At 32.5% G+C, this 21671-nt stretch overlaps 1 protein-coding gene across 1 annotated transcript in view; it reads left to right on the top strand.

Annotated features, from left to right (window-relative positions):
* Klhl1 (kelch like family member 1) overlaps positions 1–21671 on the top strand; it is a 422969-nt gene that overhangs the window by 157736 nt on the left and 243562 nt on the right. The window contains exon 3 of the mRNA XM_004844289.4: positions 15823–15959. Coding sequence (XP_004844346.2) covers positions 15823–15959 — 137 coding nt within the window. The remainder of the gene's footprint in view (positions 1–15822; positions 15960–21671) is intronic.

Genomic DNA, 21671 nt, shown 5'->3' with positions numbered 1-21671 from the left:
TTTAAGTATAAATTTACTTTGTTTAACTCACCAATTAGTCAAATAATTTTACTTATATTAGTTTAAGAAGCTAAAGAGTCAACTCAAAAATGTATTAACTTATAAAATGTTCGATTTTAAAGTGATTTAGATAGTTTTTATTATGTATTCATCTTTAATTCATACTAGATTATTCTTATTTGAAATGTTTGTAAGTAATATGTTGAGCAATTCTACTATATTCATAATATTTCACTTAATTTTCCTAATAACTTTATTATATATATGTTATGCTTTAAATGATGTATTTTCTTATGCCAACAGTTTTCATATAGTGCAATGAGGGAGAAATAAAATTTCTATTTTGTATTACTCTAAAATATAAGCATATATTGCTTATATGTGTCATTCTGATCATTTAAATATTTTATATATTTAGCATATATTAAATTACATATTAAATTGAAAAATTATCTATGTAACTTAAATAAGGTTTTATGCATCTTCATATTACTCATAGATAGATGTAGGCATATTAAACAGTAATTCAAGAATAAAGAAGCAAATTATTTCAGAACTTCACTAAGATGGTCTGAGGTGATTCTGTGATCAAGAAAGGGAAAATATTGACTTTTTGGTAGGTTTTTTTCTGATTATTTTGAAAGTTTCACCCTGTTGATGTTAAAAACAAAGACTATTAAATTCATTCCACTTTAAAGGTGTCCCAATTAATATTTTAAATAGCACTATGGCTTCAAACTTTGGCACCATATTGCAAGATTTATGTCATTAGAGTTATAAGTTGAATAAATATTAGGAAACATGAAAAATGTGTGGTATCTAAAAAGAGCAAGAGCTATTTTGAATAATTACATCACCTTGTTTGTCCTTTTTCACTATGAAGAAATTGTACGTCAGTCTAGCTACTGGTTTAAAACAAATAATCATCATATAAGTAATAAATAACCTAATGTGTTTGAAAATTATTCTGTTACATTCTGAGTAATGTAGGGGAGTATCATCTGAGGGCAAAATATACACGGCACTGCAGTCATTAGCACTGAAAAATCTAAAAATATTATAATAATTTCAAATAATATAAAAAGAAATCATTTGGACTGTATTAAGATGTACTTCAAGAAACATATTCCAAGTTAATTTCTTATGTAAGAACTTGCTAACCATTCATAAAGATCATATGTATAATTCATATTAATTATGTCACCATTTAAAACTTTCCAATAAATTCCTATTGAACAATTTTTTCCCATTAAAAGACTACATGAAATCATTTGATTATGTTCTGTATAATATTTTGTATTATATATCTTTCCAACTTTATGTAAGTTATAATTATCATTCCATTGATAAAATACTGTGTCTATGTAGGGACACTAATTTATCACTGATGTTATTTTATAACAAGGTAAAGTCTGAAATGCTAGTCATACTTAAGATAACACATTACCATATTTTTGCAGGTGAAACAAGCAAATCTCTGAATTCATTTGTGTTTTAAACCTTCCCAGAAATTCTAAGATGAATATCAATTTCTCAGAAATAACCCAGGATAGTTGATTTCCAACAAGTGAACCAAAACTTTTCAGTACAAAGGCCCAAATATCAAACATCGAGGATTATTTAAAAAAAATAAAGTTTCTCTGCTTTCAGGGATATCATATGAGGAAAATTAAACTGACAAAATCAATATTAACATTTAGACAGTTGAATTTTCAATAGTAGGAAAACAGGGATTTGCATTGCTTTTTGTGATATAATACAGGTATATATTGAAAAATGAATCAGCTTGTGAAAATTTTCTCCCCCATTAGGGATTAACAATAGTAACCATGTTCAGTTGACATAAATTGCAAAATATTACATAAGAAATATATACCTATTTAGAAATAGCATTATTCATGATTTTTATATAAATAGAAACAAAGGAGAAGGATATACTACATAAATTAAACAAAACTTATTCCTAGGGTAAAAAGCCCAAATAGTAGGATAAAGAAAGGATCATCATTTGCTATAAATGTATAAATGTGTATTAATTGAAATATTTTGAACAATCATGCAATAATTTGATGATAAAATGGAAATTTAGAGAATAAAATGTTGATATTTAATGGTGACAAAAAGAAACCTGTTTTATTTACTAAAGTGTTGAGCCTTTCAAGTTGTGTTTTATTCTATTTTCATTCATTCTATATATTTCATAATCAATTTAAATAGTATATTCATTATCATGGCATTTTTGTCTTCATAGAATATCTTACTTATATTGTGATAATTATTTGTACTTTACAAGGTAAGAAACTGTGACTTACATAAAATACTTGATCCTTTCTCATGGTATAGAATCAGAATCAGAATTTGGATTAAGTAGGCCTGACCCCAGAAGCAAGTGTCTTTAATTATTCTTCTATAGTACCAAAAGAAACAACAAAAAAGGTACTTTGTATTAAAAAAATGGGTTGTCATACTTGAGTTTTCAAAAAGAAAAACAAATTTTCTTCAGAGTCCTATTTTTTAAATAAAATATCAAATATTCTTTATAAAATATTAATGTTAATATTACTTTGAAATTTATTTTCTAAAGGGGCAGGATTTTAATACTTTTATTTTGTGAGAGATAAAATTCATTACTTACCAAAGAATATGAAAACTACTTTTTGTTAAAAAATTAGAAGGTTTCTGGAAAATAATGTATTTTAACTTAATAGGTCAGACCTATCATATACTGACAAAATTCATTTTACTTCTTTCACTTGGGAATAATTGACTATCTGATTCATATTGTGTAAAGGATTATTTATGTTTGCAATGAAGCAGTTTGACATAAAATGTTCACTGAATGTTGAGTAAGAAATGAAAAACAAATCATCTGTTTTTGCTTCAACAAACATCATAAACTTGGTAAGAATAAGACATGTTTGAGAAAACCTGAAGAACAATTTACAAAAATATATGCAAAATGATAACTGAAACACATAATACAGTCAATATATTAGTTCAAAATATTATTTGACAATAATTATGTCACAATAAACACTATTATATCAATTACTACACATGTGATACTTTTCTGGTCACCAAGTCCATGATCAGCCACAAATGAATGGAGAAAATGGACAAGTTTCTATTTCTGTTTAAGCACAATGAATCCTAGAACTCAACAGACAACATAAGGGAAAAGAAGTAGTAATTAAATTCTAAAATGCAGATCAATTCATCATGATTATAAAATTATTCTTAGTATATTATTTATTTATGAAAATTAATATGTTAATGTTTTAATTTATACATTTGAAAGTTATGCATAGTAGTGGAAAAGTATGTGTTGTTTCAATACATGCATACATTGTCTAATGTTTTAAAAAATTTAAGCATATATATCACCAAACATTTAGTATTTTTCATGGTGAAAACATTAAAGTATTTCTAACTTTGTGAAATGTTCATTATGGCTATGTATACTTGCTATACTGTGCCTTCACAGCAGTATTTCTTAGTCATATCTTAATACTCCTTGATGAAATGTCCCCATCTTCCCCTCTCTGCCCTACTGCTCTTTATAGTTCATTAAGAGCAGGTAAATAGTTGAGTCTAAAAGTACCTTTAGAATGATATATTTAATAATATTCAAGCCTTATCAAGTAGAGTAAATAGGAATTAATTTTATAAGTGATTTATCCTAGAGAATGCATGTAGTACCGGTATTTCTAGTTTCATGACCTCCCTGTTTAATGACTGTCAGGACTTTGAGTGAGTTGCACTGCTAAGATTTAAGGCCTGTACTTATGACCCATCTTTTTTTTTCTTTTTGTACAGTTCTGTACATCTTGTTTATAAAGCATTACTGTCTTCTTTGGGTACAGTGCATCTTGTTTATAAAATACTGCAATGTTTGCTGACTGTACTGTAGAGTATAGTATTGTTGTTTTATGTTCTATTATACATGATAGTACTTCATGTAAAAATGATGAATATAAAAGCAAAGTCATCAAGTTGGAGTTTCCCTTGTCCATTCTTTTGTTGTGTGCATATGATAATGTACATACTATTCACAGTTCCTCATTTAGTGATAAATTTACTTAGCAATCTATGTGAAGGAATGTAGCTCTGTCATTAAATGAGGAATATCTGTATTGCTTTTTTGTGTTGAAGTTATATATTCCTATATATCATCTTTGATATGATCCATTTTCTTCTATTTTGTTAAATCTATGATACAACTAATTCTCTCACTCAATTTAATAGTTTGCAATAGCTTTTGTAGTTTATAAGAATATTACACAGCAGGAAAAAAAATCAGATTAGAGAAGCTGACATGTTTTGTTTCATTTTCCCTATTATTTGAATATTATTATCATGTTTATGCCTACTACAGATTTTCACCAGTATAGGAAGCATTTTTTTTGTACTTTTTAAAACAAGCATCTCTCAAACAAACACTAGAATTGATCTATGCTTATGATGTATAAAGATTATAAAATATGATGTTTTCTTCATTGAGTTTCTAATACACTTATGAAATTTAGAACAGCTCGTTGAACATGTAAGAAAATTAACATAGTTCCAAACACCCTGGTAACTGAAATGTATGGTCTTTGATTTTATGTGTGAGATATAGTCAAGTAATTAGAAAATGGGTAGAATTTGATGTAGCATTTTGAGAAATTCTCAGATGAAATATATTTGAATTAAGTTTAGCCTATTGGAAAACAAACGGTGTGCTCTTTAGATACAATAATATGGGAATTACAGAACTAAAAACAGCGTTTGTAGAAATTACAGGGATAATGGTTTGGTGAAAGTAGGAAAGTTTATATTAGAAATGGCAGGAAATAAACCAAAACGTAGGAAGAGTTTGTTATGGTAGACCTTGAATACAAGTAAAGAAGTTTAGATTGAAAAATTATATATAACTACAAGCCAAGGTAGATCTTTGAAGATGGGAAGAACATAAATAAATCAATAATAATAATAATAATAATAATAATAATAATACTGATTCTAGTTAATACAGTGTTGATTACATCCCAGGCTCTGTTTGAATTGCTTTGTGTGTGTCTTGAAAGTAATGGAATTCTTATTTTTCCAATTATTTTTATAAATATAAATAGAGTAGAGAAATTAAGAATTTCATTCAAGTTATGAACTCACTAATTGGTGAAAACGTAATTCAAACTGACACAATCTGTTGTAGAAGTCATGCTTTGAACAACTGCAACAGCTATCATAATTTAAAAGTTATCTTTAAAATATGGTACAGCTTCTACTAATGGATGAAAGATGGGCATCATATAAACTGGTTAATGATCTGTGAAGCTCTTGCAGTTAATTCAGGCATGAAATGAGGGCTATATGAACATAAAGAGATGAACTGAGAAATATTTTGAAGGATGGTGACATAAGTCAGCTTCCTTATTATTTCCATCCTGAGCCTGGAATTCAGGTGTATGTGATTTATTTATAGCCTGTCCTTAGAAAAAAAAAAAAACAGTATAAAGCAGAAGGGGCAAATAAAGGAAGGAGTCTTGGTTCATCTTTGTCACACAAGAATTTTTGAAGCAATCATGTTCACCTGAAGACCAGGGGCCACATGTGGCCCTGGACTACTAGTAATATGATTACACAAGATTATTATGTGGATTTTATTGGTATTTTTTCTGAATGGATTGCATGGTGAACACCTGTGGACTTCTATTCCTCATTGTCATTGGCTTCACCTACTGGCTACAAGTTGGAGGATGTGGCAGTTGGAGAAAGTAATGAGGAGAGCAAGAACACATGAATTTCCTAGAAATGACAGTGCTGTTGGGCCAAATGTGGATTTTTGGAAAAGGGATGTTTTGTTGTTGTTGGGTAATAACAATGTTGATCCTGGAAGTATGGTTATGCCTCCAAAGGAGGGCAACAGCAAACTCAACTACAGAAGAAAGTACTGCTTTTGTGCCATATTTAATATAGGAGATGATAACTTCATAATTCCTACTCTGGGAGTTCAACACATTGGCAGGGCACCGTTTAGAAACAGGAAACTAATAAAGAAAAATCTTAGCAGAAGGCTTTATGGCTTGAAAGAGCTTGAATAGAGTGAAATGCCACTGAAATATCTTGTGAGCATTTTCTACAGGCATTCAAGATTTGAGGTTAGATTTGAAACCATTATAACAATACTTACTAATTAGTACTCACAAATGATTCAGCAGTAGTAAGCATTAAGGCCCAGTAAAGTATCCTGAAAGAAAAAAACATCTCTGGCAATGAAAGGGTGAAAGTGTAGGAAGAGGAAGGAAAATCATTCAATCAAAGGAAAGCTGAGATAAGAAAGTCTGCACTGCTCTAGATAAAAAAATGGATTTAAAAAAGTGGGAGACTGACAATGTCAAACACCACAATAAATTGAAGTGGAATTTAGAAGTTTAACAGTTTTTTAAGGAAATAAATTTATAGTGACCTCAATAAGAAATTTTCCTGAGTAGCTGCATTCATGTACTCCTTTGTGCAGTTTTTGCTCCTGCATCTCTTGCACTAATAGAAGGTAAATATGTACATATAAAAAATTTAATTCCTGTTCTACATTAAATACCTCTTCTAAAATCTAATTTGAATTTTATGTTATACATTGACTATGAATGGAGTGTAATTGATTGTATTTGTTCTACTGAGTTAGCCATATTTTATATGTTATAGCTGATGGAATATATGTTATTTAATGATTTAAAATTGAATAATATAGTGACATACTATTTTGTTCTGTAATATGTGGCCCTCCTGCAAAGATGAGTTTCATGCATAAGATCAAGCTGGTTAGCTTTATGTTGATATATTTCTTATCTGTAAGAAATGTGTGTGTGTGTGTGTGTATATATATATATATATATATGTTTATATTTGTATCTTATTGAATTATATTGAGTATTTTGATAAAATTGATCATTTGAAATTGATTAACCTAGGATATTAAAAAATTGATGACACCTGTGCTTTAATCATTCTGTCAAACCTTGAAAATACAAAAAAAGAATTCACATGCCAGTTACTAATTGACCATTAATTTCATAGAGAATTAATTTAAATATTTCAGACAAGTAACTATCCTAGGCATTAATATTTACAAAATACTTAAAAATGTAGATTACTTAAAACACTTATTAAATATATGTCATATGTTTAAGGAATGTATTTCAGCTAAAGAATGTCTTACTTTGTTAAAGCTAAATTTTACCATGACTCTTTAGTTACAGAGAAGATAAAATACATAGCAGATAAAACACAAAATAAGTAAATGGGAAAATGTCACCTGACTAGAATATTATAGCCTGATATTACAAAATATCAGAAAATAATACTATACCATATTGATATTATTTTCTTAACCCAGTCTTCTTTGGGGAAAAGGTGCTTTTAAATTTGACTGTTGCTTTGTTTCCAGATGAAGACATCACATCTAGTTCTCTTGACTAGTTTCCATCCATTTGGAGTACTTTGTGAAAAGAAAGGGCTTACAAGCTTATCATTTGCCTTACCTGCTCCAACTCAAAGGTCTGATCCTTTTCCAAACAGTTCTAAGTCTACACACACAAAAGTCCATGCACACATCAAAGTCATAGTCTATAATATTGTAAGAAGGAAGAATTTATATTGATTCCTTGGATTTCAATTCAGTGTCATAACGTTTTTATGTCTTCTTCTTTTCCATGTTAGTAATTATATTCTCAATCAGTAAGAAATCTTTCTTTCAAGAGCCTCCAAATTCTACTAAATGTCTCCATCATACTCCAAAGAAAAAGAAATTTCTAAATTGCAAACTCAACTATAAAGAACATACCTCTTATCTAACATGCACTGTCTTTTTAAAAATGAGAAAATATTGTCATGTTTTGCTGTATCTTTAGAAAATTTTACTTCCATTTATAATGTTTAGAGTACATGGAAACTTGAAAATTCCTCTAAAGCAACAATAAATAACAAGACAAACCAAAAAATTATACTATTTCTTTCAAGCTACAAAACCACACAAAACTTCATAAAACAAAACAACACTTAGTAAACTAAAGTCATGTTCCTGCAATTTTTGGAAGAGGTGAGAATATTATGTCCTATCCAATTGGAAGTTACGATAAATTGAAAAGGTACAACAATGTAGTGCAGGACGAGAGTAATTACAGTTGATGGAAATTGATATAGAGACAACTCAGGTGTTAAAATGACTAGAAGAGGGAATGAAAGTAACTATAATAAATATTTTTAAAAAGTTATAGGAAAAGATAGATATAATAAATAAAGCAATTTGAAATATCAAAAGAGATCTGAGAAATTCCAAATCATTTGAAATCACATTAATATATTTTACAATGTGAATAAAATGTATTCTTACAAAATGTGACATGGCCAAAATAGATGTAAGAAGAAACAGAACACATGAATAAGACATGTGCTTTATTAAGTAAATGAAATGGCAAATTAAGAGACCAACCTTCCCAAAACAATAAAACTTTAGAACATTTTTTTTTGTATTAAATTCTTTTCTTGGTACATTGTAGGTATACAACACAATTACTTTTCTCATTGGGAATTGTACCTTTACATAATGCATCTTGGTTCTTATTTTTCCCCATTCCTAGCCCTCCCTTCATGCCCTCCACCCTTCCCTCTTTACAGAGACTTTATTTCCATTTTTTCCATTTCTCAGCATTTTTCCTTTCCCTTCTTTCCTTTCCCCTGCCCCTCCCACTACCCCTACCCCTTTGGACCTTTTCTTCCTATTTTACATTATCGATTATTCATTCTAATCATTGGTACATTTTAGGTATACAATACAATGACATTCATCATTGGAAACCTGTATCTTTACATAGTGTCTCTTGGTTCTTATTTTTCACCCTTGCCCAGCCCTCCCTTTAAGCCCTCCAGTCCTCCCTATTTACAAAGATTTTGTTCCTATTTTTCCATTTTCTCATATTAATCCCATTCCCCTCTATCCTTTCCCCTAGCCCTCCCACTTCCTTCCCCTTTGCCCCTTTTCTTCCTATTTCACATTACCTATTACACATTTAGTCCTTATTTACACTTTCAGTTTCTCACATCAGAGAAACTATTCGGTATTTACACATATGTGTCCTATTTATTTCACTTAAGAGTATTGCCTCAATGTGCATCCACTTAGCTATAAATGTCTCCAATTTCTCATTTTTTATAGCTGAGTAGCACTCCATTTTATTAAAAAAAAACATTTTCTTTATCCAGTCTCCAGTTGATGGTCATTTGGGCTGTTTCCAAGTTTTAGCTATCACAAACTGTGCTTCTATGAACATGGATGCACATATATCACTGTGGTATGATACTTTTAATTCTTTGGGGAAGATCCCCAGCAGTGGAATAGCGGGGTCAAATGAGACTTCCAGTCCTAGTTCTTTGAGGTATCTCCATACTGATTTCCACAGTGGTTGCACCAGTCTACACTCCCACCAGCAGTGGACCAGGGTTCCTCTTTCCCCATAGCCCCTCCAGCATTTGTTATTGGTTGCTTTCATGATAGCAGCCATTCTTTCTGGAGTCAAGTGGAATCTTAGCATTGTTTTCATTTGCATCTCTCGAGTGACCAGTGATGTTGAGCATTTTTTTCATGTATGTATTTGCTATTTCTACTTCTTTGTCTGAGAAATGTCTGTTCATTTCAGATGCCCATTTTTGGATTGGGTCTTTAAATTTCGGAGGTCTGATCTTCTTAAGTTCTTTATAGATTCGAGATAGTAGAGCTTTGTCTGAGGAAGAGCAGGTGAAGATTTTTTCCCACATTGTGGGTTGTCTCTTCACACTGCTGGTGGTTTCTCTTGCTGTGCAGAAGCCTTTTAATAAGAAGACATCCCACTTGTTGATTGTTTGTGCTAGTTCATGGGCAACTGAGGTTTTGTTCATAAAATCTTTTCCTACACCAAAGTCTTCAAGGGTTCTACCTAACCTCTGTTCCAACTGGTTCAGAGTTTCTATTTTAATATTATAACTTTAATCCATTTTGATTTTAGTTTAGTGCATGGTGAGAGATATAGGTCTAGTTTTAATCTTTGGCAAGTTGAAACCCAATTTTTCCAGCACCATTTATTAAAGAGGCTATCTTTCCTCCAGTGAGGGTGTTTGGCTCCTTTGTCGAAGATGAGATGACTGAGTGTGTCTGGCATTGTTTCTGCATCTTCTAATCTGTTCCACTGGTCCTCAGGTCTGTTTCTTTGCCAGTACAATGCTGTTTTTATCATGGTAGCTTTACAGTATAGTTGCAGGTTGGGGATTGTGATACCCCCTGCCATGTCTCTGTTACCTAGAATTGCTTTTGCTATTCTGAGTCTCTTCTGGCTCCAAATGAATTTTTGGATTGTTTTCTCGAGGTCTATGAAGTATGCTGCTGGGATCTCAATTGGAATTGCATTAAATCTATATAGCAGTTTTGGAAGTATGGCCATTTTCACTTTATTAATCCTTCCTACCCAGGAGCAGGGGATGTCTGTCCATTTTCTGATATCATCTGCAATCTTTCTTTTCAGAATGCCATAGTTATCAGAGAAGAGGTCTTTGATTTCTTTTGTTAGGATGGTTTCTAGGTATTTCAGTATTTTGGATGCTATTGTGAAAAGAATTATTTGCCCTTTTTCTCTCTCAGTGAGTCTGTCATTGGTGTAGAGGAATGCTATTGATTTTTGTGTGTTAACCTTGTAACCAGCTACTTGACTGAATTTGGTTATTAAGTCTAGAAGACTTCTGGTGGAGTTCTTGGGGTCTTCTATATAGAGTATCATGTCATCTGCAAATAATGACAATTTGACTTCTTCATTTCCTATCTTTATTCCTTTTATTTCTTTCTCTTGTCTAATTGCTGTGGCTAATGTTTCCAAAACTATATTGAACAAGAGTGGTGATAGTGGACATCCTTGTCTTGTTCCTGATTTTAGTGTGAAGGATTTCAGTTTATGACCATTTAGTATGTTATTGGCTGTTGGCTTTTCATAGATGGCTTTTATCAGTTTGAGGTAGAGATCATCTATTCCAATTTTTTGTAGGGTTTTTATCATAAATGCATGTTGGATTTTGTCAAATGCTTTTTCTGCATCTATGGAGATAATCACATTGTTTTTGTCCTTGGCTCTATTGATATAGTGTATTACATTAATTGATTTTTGTATATTGAACCATCCCTGCATCCCTGGGATGAATCCCACTTGATCAGGGTGTATGATCTTCTTGATGATCTTCTGCATTCTCTTTGCCAGTATCTTATTAAGGATTTTTGCATCTATGTTCATTAGTGAGATTGACCTATAGTTCTCTTTTTCAGTTGGGTCTTTCTCTGCTTTGGGGATCAAGGTGATGCTTGCTTCCAGGAATGAATTTGGGAGTATTGCTTCCCTTTCAGTTTCATTGAAGAGTTTAAACAGTAGTGGCAGCAGTTCCTCTCTAAATGTCTTGTAGAATTCAGCAGTGAAGCCATCAGGGCCAGGGCTTTTCTTAGTTGATAAGTTTTTAATTATATTTTCAATTTCATTGGTTGATATTGAGTTGTTCAGAATTTTTAGGTCTTCTTCGTTCAACTTTGGTAATTCATATGTATTTAGGAATCTGTCCATTTCTTCTGTGTTGTCCATCTTATTGGCATATAGGTTCTGGAAGTAGGTATTGATGATCCTCTGGATTTCTGCTGGGTCTGTTGTAGTTTCACCCTTTTCATTCCTAATTGCATGGATTTGGGCCTTTTCTTTCCTTTTTCTGACAAGGTTGGCTAAAGGTTTGTCAATTTTGTTGATTCTTTCAAAGAACCAACTCTTGGCTTCATTGATTTTTTGTATCATTCTCTTAGTCTCCATTGCATTGATTTCTCCTCTGATCTTTATAATTTCCTCCCTTGTATGAGCTTTGGGGTTGTCCTGCTCTTCTTTTTCTAGAAGCTTGAGGTTCATCATCAGGTTGTTTTATTTGGCTCGTTCTGTTTTCCTAAAATGTGTATTCACTGCTATGAATTTCCCTCATAAGACAGCTTTCATTGTGTCCCATAGATTCCGATATGTTGTATTGTCATTGTCATTTCATTGAAGGAACTGTCTGATTTCTTCTTTAATTTCCTCTGTGACCCATTAGTTATTCAGAAGTGTGTTGTTCAATTTCCACATGTTTATGAAATTTTTTGAGTTTCTTTTGCTATGGATCTCCAATTTCATCACACTATGGTCTGATAATGTACAGGGGATAATTTCAATTCCTTTGCATTTACTTAAACATGTTCTATGTCAGAATATGTGGTGTATTTTGGAGAATGACCCATGTGCAGCTGAGAAGAATGTGTATTCTGATTTTGTGGGGTGGAAGACTCTGTAAACATCTGTCAAGTTCATTTGTTCAAGAGTTCAATTGAGTTCTAGTATTTCATTACTTATTTTTAGTCTAGTTGATCTATCTATTTGTGACAGTGGGCTGTTGAGGTCCCCCACTACAATTGTATTAGTGCATATATGACTTTTCATGTCTGTTAGTATTTGTTTTTTATAGTTGGGTGCACTCATGTTTGGTGCATAGATATTTATGATTGTCATCTCTTCCTCTTGGATTCTTCCCTTTACAAGGATGTAGTGTCCTTCTTCATCTCTCTTAATCAGTGTTGGTTTGAAATCTACTTGATCTGCAAAGAGGATAGCTACTCCTGTTTTTTGGGGGGTTCCTGTTGCAGGGAGTATTGTTTTCTACCCTTTAACTTTCAGTCTATGAGTTTCCTTTTGAATTAAGTGTGTTTCTTGTATGCAGCATATTGTTGGATTTTGCTTCTTGACCCATTCTGCCAGTCTATTTCATTTGATTGGTGAATTGAGATCATTAACATTGATGGTTATAACTGAAACGTATTGACTTGTCATTGCTATGACTTTTTCTTTTTGTTTGGTTCTCCCCCTTTACAGTTAATTTCTTGTCATGCCAGATGGGTTCATTCTGCTTTGCTTCCTGGGGTTGTGATCCTCAATGTCTGTTCCTAGCATATTGTGTAAAATTCTTTGGAATGCTGGTTTGGTATTCACGAAGTTCCTAAGGTGGTCTTAATCATGAAAGTATCTTATTTCTCCATCCATTTTGAAAGATAGTTTTGCAGGGTACACCAATCTGGGTTGGAGGCTGTTTTCTTTTAGGACTTGGAATCTGTCACTCCAAGCTCTTCTTGCCTTGATTGTTTGTGTTGAGAAGTCTGCTGTGATTCTGATGGGCTTTCCTTTGTATGTGATTTGTTTCTTTTCTCTGACTGCTTGGAGAACTTTGTTCTTCTGTTGTGTTTCTGGAATCTTAACAATTATATGCCTATGTGTAGGGTTTTTTTGATCAAGGCTATTTGGAGTCCTATATGCCTCACTTATCTGTATGTCAAGCTCTTTTCCCCTGCTTGGGAAGTTTTCTGCCATTATTTCTGTGAAGAGATTTTTTTATGTCATCTCCACTCTCTCCTGTTTCTTCATTGAGCCCAATCAGTCTTATGTTATTCTTCTTTGCATCATCTAGCAGCTGCTGGATTGATTTCTCATGTTCCTTATAATTTTGAAGCAATTTTTCTTTTCCTGGTCACTAATTGCAATCTTATCTTCTATATGTGAAATTCTGTCCTCACATTGGCTCATTCTGCTGTGTAGACTTTCAGTGGAGTTTTTCATCTCCTGGAAATCTATTTGCATCTGTTTTATGGATTCCATTTGTTTCTTATGTTGGGATTCCATCATGTTCCTGAGCTCCTCTCTAGATTTATTAATCATGTCTTGCACTAGGGGCACAATTTCTCCTGTTATCTGAGAAATTATTTCTGATTTCATTTTTTCTAGATCCCCTTTTGTTGCCAGTTGTGTGGGTCCAGGTGGTTGAGTATCAGAGTGTTCCATCTCATTTCCCTTTGGGGTTGCTATAGGTGATCTGGAAGTCTGGTTTTGAGATTTATTTACGTGTTTTCTCATTTCAACTGGTGTGGGAGGCTGTTAGAGCCTGCACCGATTACCTCCTCTGACCTGGGTGAGGTGGGATAGTGGCCACAAGCAGCAGTAGGGATGGTGACCCAGAAGCCCTTTCCTGTGGGCTGGGAGCAGCTGGAGGGATGGTGGCCGGGAAACCCCTTCCTCTGGACCAGGAGCAGTGGGATGGTGGCTCAGAAGCCCCTTCCTCTGGGCCAGGAGCAGTGGGACGACAGCTCAGAAACCCCTACCTCTGGTCCGGAATCAGTGGGACTCAGCACCTTGATCTGGTGGTCTGGTGTCCTCTGGGTCTTTGTATTGTGGAATCAGGTGGCTGCCTGTCTGCAGTGGGGTGATTCGGTGTCTTTCGCGTGATTCAGGACCTCAGTAGGGCGTGCACAGACCTGCCTGCTGACAGCAGTAGAACTTTTTAAAGTTCTAAAATATCTTAAAGAAAAAAAATTGCTTTCTTCTATAACTTTCTACATAAAATTGAAAATAAAAGAATTAATGCTGAAAGCTCATTTTATGCGGCTTGTCTAACTTTCATTCAAAATCAAATGAGGAAAATACAAGAAAAAGTATAGATCAATTTTTTCTTATGATTATACAAAGAAAAATCCTAAAACTTATTTGTTAATTTTCCTGGCAAATTTTCATTAAATTGTGAATGTTAACACCTATTTTAGAAGATTTTTGCAGCCCTAGAAATTAATGAGGTCTTCCTGACTTGAGAAAGTGTGTGTTTTGTATACAAATATATTCACAAAGCACCACACTGGAAAGAGATACTTTCACATGTCTTCTTTTCACTACAGAGAAAAGTAGAAATTTGCTCTTAAAGTAAAACACTGGCAGGCTTACATAAGGTTAGAAAGGAGAAGATAAAAGGAATTATAGAGAATAATGAAGAATCATTCAAATGAGATTATTTGCAGATGATATGATTATTTGCCTAATAGAGAAATAGTAGAATCAAAAAAAAGTAAACTAATTTAACAAATGTCCACATAAAAAATGGATACATGAAATTTTCAACAAATTAATTCTAATAAAAGACAAAAGAATTATACACAATGTGAAGAAAACTGAAATGTATATCAATTAACCAAAGGTATCTATGGCAATTTTAGAAGTTAAAGCTTGACAATCAAAAAAATAAAATATCCTGAAAACATGGGTAGATGTGTTATACTTTTGAAAGTATTGGTTTATATTAAGAAGTCCAAATTTCTCCAAATAAAACCAGAAAATCAGTGCATTTAATAAAAATTTCATAGGCACGATTGAAGTTAATAAACTTGCTTTAAACTTGAAGTTTTAAATTTTTACTTTTGAAGAATCAAACTCCACTAATACAAGGAGAAAGAATTTGCCTTGAGGATTATGTGCACATAGTTAGATCTGTAGCATTGTAAATGTACTGCAACGGCAAAAGAGCAGGCAAATAACCAAAATTAGTAAAAATTTTAGGGAGAAATTAATACGCATTCAAGAGGTGAATTGATGGTTGACATGGCACCATAATTCAGTAACAAATAACACAGTGGTGAAAACTTGTTCAATGTGTATAAAGAAATAAACTTTGATTCTTATTCAAAGGAATGAAATTCTAAATTTGAAAGAAAAAACAGACAAAAGATGATGGAAGAAAATATAGGCAATAAATATAGACCAGATTTCTTGAAATTTGGTGCCAGATTTCTTCAATCGGTTCTTAAAAGACCAATCAGGAGGGGAAAAAAATATTTAAATACATCGATTACTTGAATGATGATTGATTTTGTCCTCTGCATTTCATTTTGGTGGATACAATGTTTCTATGCTATAGATTCATGGCCTAAATCAGATTCTGTGACTATTTCAGGCTTGTTCTGAGTTCCGTCTCTGACTATTTTGCGGCCATGTTTACAAGTGATGTTTGTGAAGCCAAGCAAGAGGAGATCAAGATGGAAGGCATAGACCCCAATGCCCTCTGGGACCTTGTTCAATTTGCATATACAGGTACTGCAAAGGAATTAATTTTCCCATTGATGTCCTATAAAATTTTGCATATTTGTTTTACGATATATTGCTTAAAAGAAAATATTTACTAGTTCCTTTTTTCATATGAAAACTACTGTAAATCAACTTTTTTTCTTGAAATGTGTTATTGTAATATAAACTTTTAACAGAATATTTAATCTAGACTTGACAAATTTATTTGAAAGGAATAATAAAACAATACTTAGAGTTGTAAAATAGATTTGAAACTTTTTCATCTAAAGTACGGTATATTTTGTTGATCTTTTCATCATATTTAGGGGATTAAAATAATTTTGGTGAGTGCTTTTTTGAATCTTGCTCAATATACAAGTATTGGCTCTACTCTAGAAGAATAAATAAGTCATGTTTTGCTCTCCAGATGCTTACAGTCAAAGGCAATAGAAAGCTCAGAAAAATATCTATGATATAGTCCCAGTGTTCAGAGCAAGTTAGAAGGCATAAAATATTCTTTCCATAGCATTATTAAGGTTAGTGTTAATTTTTTTAAATGTCTTAATAAAATCAAGATTATGAGAAAAGGAGACAATAAAATCTTGATAGAGTAGCAAAGGCAGGTAGCATGAATTGATGGCTTGTTTGATGTAATACTTTTTAGAAATGACATATGGTTCATTTTGCCTAAATTTGATCATCCTATGAGATAAAGGGAGAAAGGCAGGATAAGGCATCATTGCCAATGCAGCTAGTGTCCCAGTTTAAGAAGCTGTATTTTACTGGTAAAAGAAATAAGTTGTAGCATAGGGAAATTAGGCCAATGTAGCCAAAGACTCTGAAACTAGTTGGAATCTGTCTTTTTAAAGGGTTTATCTTATCAAACACAGGAATTTGTTCATAGTAATATGACACTCAGTAGATGAAGCCTCTCAGAAAATAAAAACACACGCGCTCCAAGAGCAAGCTGCAAAGTAGCAATGGGATGGAAAGACAGACATTTTTGGTCTCAAAAATTTCTAAATAATATTTTGACAAATGAAAAATTCCACTAAAGTAAACATTTAAGCAAGACTTTATTCAAAGCCACTGTAAAGAGTGGAGAGCTAGGGACCAGGGATTTAGCTCAGTGCTTTTGCCACCTGCTGCTCAAGCACAAGGGCCCAAGTTTAATCCCTGGTAACAAACAAACAAAAAAAGGAGTGGAGAGCTATCAGAACTCAGTCTGAAACAAAGGTTGGGAAGGCTTTTACTCCTGGAGTGAGGGAGACAGTAGTGACCATTTGTGTTTGCTGATTGGGTTTACCAAAGGAAGTGTGAATTTTTTAATAATTTTGTGGGAAAATACTTTCATAATTTGTAGCAGTGTGTCCACCTAAATTATTCACCTTCCCTTCCACAGATTCTCCAAGATAGCGAAGTTATCACCCTTAAGCATTACTTTTTTAAAAAAAATGCATTCAGGTTCTTGAGAAAAGAATTGTTGGATTATAGTACTGGCAGGAAGCTTTAAAAAATATATGAGAAAGTAGTAGAGGGGGAAAAAATACAATTTCGAGTTTCTTAAAGTAAATGCTCTAAGTCAGGTGAAGATTGAAAGTCTTGGAGGAGCTTATCTAAATTCAGGCAAACTGAAGTTATAACGAAGGCTTTCTCAATTCAATTTCAATTTGTTTACATTGAAAGCAAATTTATTATTGTGAAACAGTAACAGAAAGACTCACTTACCTCTGAACTACCACGGAATAAAACAATCACGTTATTATCCCTTGAAATGGGAAGATTCGTGAAGCTAAGGTTTGAGAGATCCTTTCAGGAACAGAAAGCCACAAAGTTTACACTTTGAGTCTCCATCGCGTGACATCTTTGAGTTTCCCGTGTGCAAAACTAGGTTAAAAGACACTCAGCAGCTCGCTGCACGACGTTGGAAGGTGTTTTAAATCTCCCTGCTGAATGCAATGACCCAGATTCGGCTCTTTTACAGAAGGTAGACAGGATACAAACTGCCTCTCAGCCACCATTGGCACTGTAGCCTTTCCTCCTAAACACTGTTGTACCTGGTGATTAATAAACTTCTAATTGTGTGTTTACAGAAATGTGCCAATTGAGCCAATAATCTATTTGGTATTAGTGGAGAAATTGTAGGAAAGAGATAAGATATGTACCTACATCTAATGTAACTAGCTGTAACAATAGAAAATATCAAGCGAACAACTGTACAGAATAGGAAGAATATAAGGTATCTGTGTAAGTGTCTAGTTAGCTAGCTAGCTAACTGACCTATAAGACTTTCATTTGAAAAAAGCTAAATATAAATTTATCTTAGGAGGAAGAAAAAAATGAGCAGGAACATTATATGAGTAAAGTTTCAGCCATTTGAAAATATACTCAATATTGAACATTTTTGAGGCGTTAGAGATACTAAGGATGATGGAGTATGTCAAGACTTGATAATTATTAGTAATAGAAGCAATATGTTCAGTAGAGGTGCATCAGAACATTTAAATGATTTAAACATTTCCATGAAATCTGGAAAGTGTAAGATGTGAAAGAATCATATGTGGCTGATTTATTACATTAATGTGGAAATTAAAGAATAAATGAATAAAGTAGCTTGAAATAAATTTTGACTAATATAGGTTTTAATTAATATAGTTAAATAATTTTTGATTTGGACAGTCATCTTTCCAAAGAGCTTATGTAGCAAAATATGTGTGTAGTAAGGCATGAGACACATCCTCCATATTTATTCTTTGTTTTTTCCTAGTTCAGTAAATTAGATGAGGAAGAATGAGAACAAGGACTTGGGAAGTTTCCATAAGAACTAAAGAAAATATTTAGTTTTTTTATCCTAGTTACTAGGTATCAAAGAGTGAGTAGCATGACAATACAAGCTCACACAGAAAACAATTTATTCACAGAAAATATATAATTATGATAAGGTTAATATTTAGCAATATTTAAAATAAAATACAGAAAAGTACTAACATCTATGATCAAAAAATTAAAGAAAACATTCTTAGATATATGCAGGATAGTAAGTCAGTTATAAAAATGATGACTATTTACTAAAATATAAAAATTGCTTTTTGGCTTAATAAAAAAAATCATGCAGTCCTCTTATCACATTAGCAGAGAAATGGAAAGCAGTGAAAATTTGCACTCATTCTAGAAATAATTTGGGGTATAATTGCAAGTTCATATCACATTTCTAATAATTAGTTGTGAACGTAATTTTGAAAATTTTAAAAAATTTCCTGGGTTTTTTAGAGCTTTTCTCTAGAAAATTAGTTTATGATTTTACCCATTTATAGAGAGCAAAGAGCCATGTAAATAGTAGTGTACATTATAAGTAATGCTTTTTTACACTTGATATCTTAAATTTTAAGTTTAATACCTAATTGTCATCCAGAAAATATATAATTATATGACTGAGTGTCAGTTTTTCAAAATCAATCCTTAATTCCTTTAATAATATTTGAACACTTGCTTATAAGGAGAATCATACTCTATAGGAAGAGAAGGTACAATATGGTTGACATTGGTAGGATGCAGATAAAAATGGCATAAATTTTTAAAGACATTAAAAAGAAATAAAAATAAGTACAAGATTATTCAAGCAGGGTAGAATGAAAAAGCTCTATTTTCTTCAAAAGTGAAAAAAATCTATGTATCACTATATACTTGCTATCATTCTTGGTTGTGCAGCATCAAATCGACCTAAAGCTGATTTTTAAACATTCTTACTATAAATAACAGTTTGTGTTCTATAGTTGTACTCCCTTACAAAGGAGATATGAAATACTATTTATATGCCAGAATCTTTGATTTTATATAATGAAATCAAAACTATTTTTGCATTAATCTATGCGGTATCCTTGGAAGCATGGAGTCAGAGAAGAAGGAATAATTATGCTTCACAGCTTTTCATTGGTCCACTTTTCAGTCACCTAGAAAGTGAGAGATATATAGAACTTTAGATATTCTATCCTGACATTATGTTTTCATTACTTTCCTCATCTATGAGACATAATACCCAAGGCCGAAAACTTACAGGAGGAAAGGTTAATTTTGGCTCACAGTTTGTGGAGATTTCAGTTCATAGACAGCTGGGTCCAACATAAGGAAGCATGACAAATGGGCATGGCAGCAGTGGGATTCAGAACAATAAAGGAAAGAGAGAAGAGATGGTCCCATCCAGGCCATTCCCCCAGTGACCCATCTCCAACCAGGCTTTCCTTCCCAACATCACATTGAGTTGTAAACTCATCAGTGGACTAACCCACTGATGAGTAACACACCCCGCATGATCCAATCACTTCCCCAAAGCCCCACCTAGGAGCCTGTGAGGCTTTGAGGGGACTTCCAGACATATAGCATAACACATTATATATTTTATATGTAACATTTGTCTGAGTATGTGCCAAGCCAGAATGACCAAAAGTAATTTTTAGAGTCACACATTGTATTTCAAATTTGCATTGATAAAAATCTTTGTGATGTAAATAAGAAATTTACCTATCTAAATTAACATGAAAATAGATTTTTCAGTGATCAATATCAAAACAATGAATATCAAGATCAATATCAATACCAAAATATGAATGGTAGAACAAAAATTAAGAGGTATTTTCTCGACCATTTGTCGCCCTTTGGTACAGTATCAATAATGACATGACTACAGTGGAGCGACATATGACACACTTAGTGTTATGGTACTTTGAACAGCTTAAATTGTATGCCATGTTGTCATATAGTGGTTTGATCTAGGTTCAGTTCATCAGTCTTTCCAAGCTCATTTTAGTTTCCTGCAGAGATATGGTGCCTGACAATTTGAACACATTAATGCATAATGCATCACATCCTGCAAACATACTGAATTGTGTTCACATTTTTCTATTTGCATACTATGTGCTATACCCTATATTAGGTTCTGGAAACAATATGCTATATAACACACATATACTAAATTTAATGGATTTGTAAATTTAACATTTAAAGCAATGTTCTTTTGTTTCTTTTCATAAAACAAAGCAAAAATTTACTTTTAAATATACACAACCTAGTTTTCTTTATTGTCACAAAGCGTAAAAGAGGGCTATTGTGTTGATTTCCACATGTGTGTGCACACACATATGCACATATTTTGATTTCAATTTCCAGTCATAAATTGATGATCACATTACGTAAAGAAAGGAGAAAATATAATGTATTTGGAAAGGATTCATTTAGGTTCACTATCTTGTAAAGTTACCTTCACACAGATAGAAATTTCCTCCTAGCTTATCTCTTTCATAATCCTTACTAACCTGACAGCCATGAAAATATACTGTGCTCATTGATGAGTAAGGAAATAGAGTTCTAACAAATATGGGAGATGGAAATGCAAGGTTAGTAACAGTGTCAGGTCCTGTAGAGAACTGATAAGGACAAAGTTTAAATAAAGGAAGCTGTCCATTTACTAGTGCTATTAAAAAAGAGGAGTAGAAAATTAAACTGCCAAATGGCAAACCTTAAATCTCACTGAAGAGTTAACTTATTTTTAAAAGAAGCTTGTGTGCCACTGAAGTTAATTAAAGCCTTTGTACATGCAAAAGAATGTTAAGATAGTTTCTGTTTTTTGCCAAACATTTAAATGAAATAAATAGTCACACATAGGCACAGTGATGTTTAATGTTCTTTAATATTAAAAAGTATATATCAATATATCCTGCCTGAACTCTACCATCAGAGCTCCCT

This window comes from Heterocephalus glaber, unplaced genomic scaffold (assembly GCF_053883595.1).
Source record: "Heterocephalus glaber isolate CG9 unplaced genomic scaffold, H.glaber_assembly_v1.0 deba00001577, whole genome shotgun sequence".
NCBI lineage: Eukaryota > Metazoa > Chordata > Mammalia > Rodentia > Bathyergidae > Heterocephalus > Heterocephalus glaber.
The sequence above is the reverse complement of the archived record's forward strand: the minus strand, read 5'-3'. Positions and strand labels throughout refer to the sequence as shown.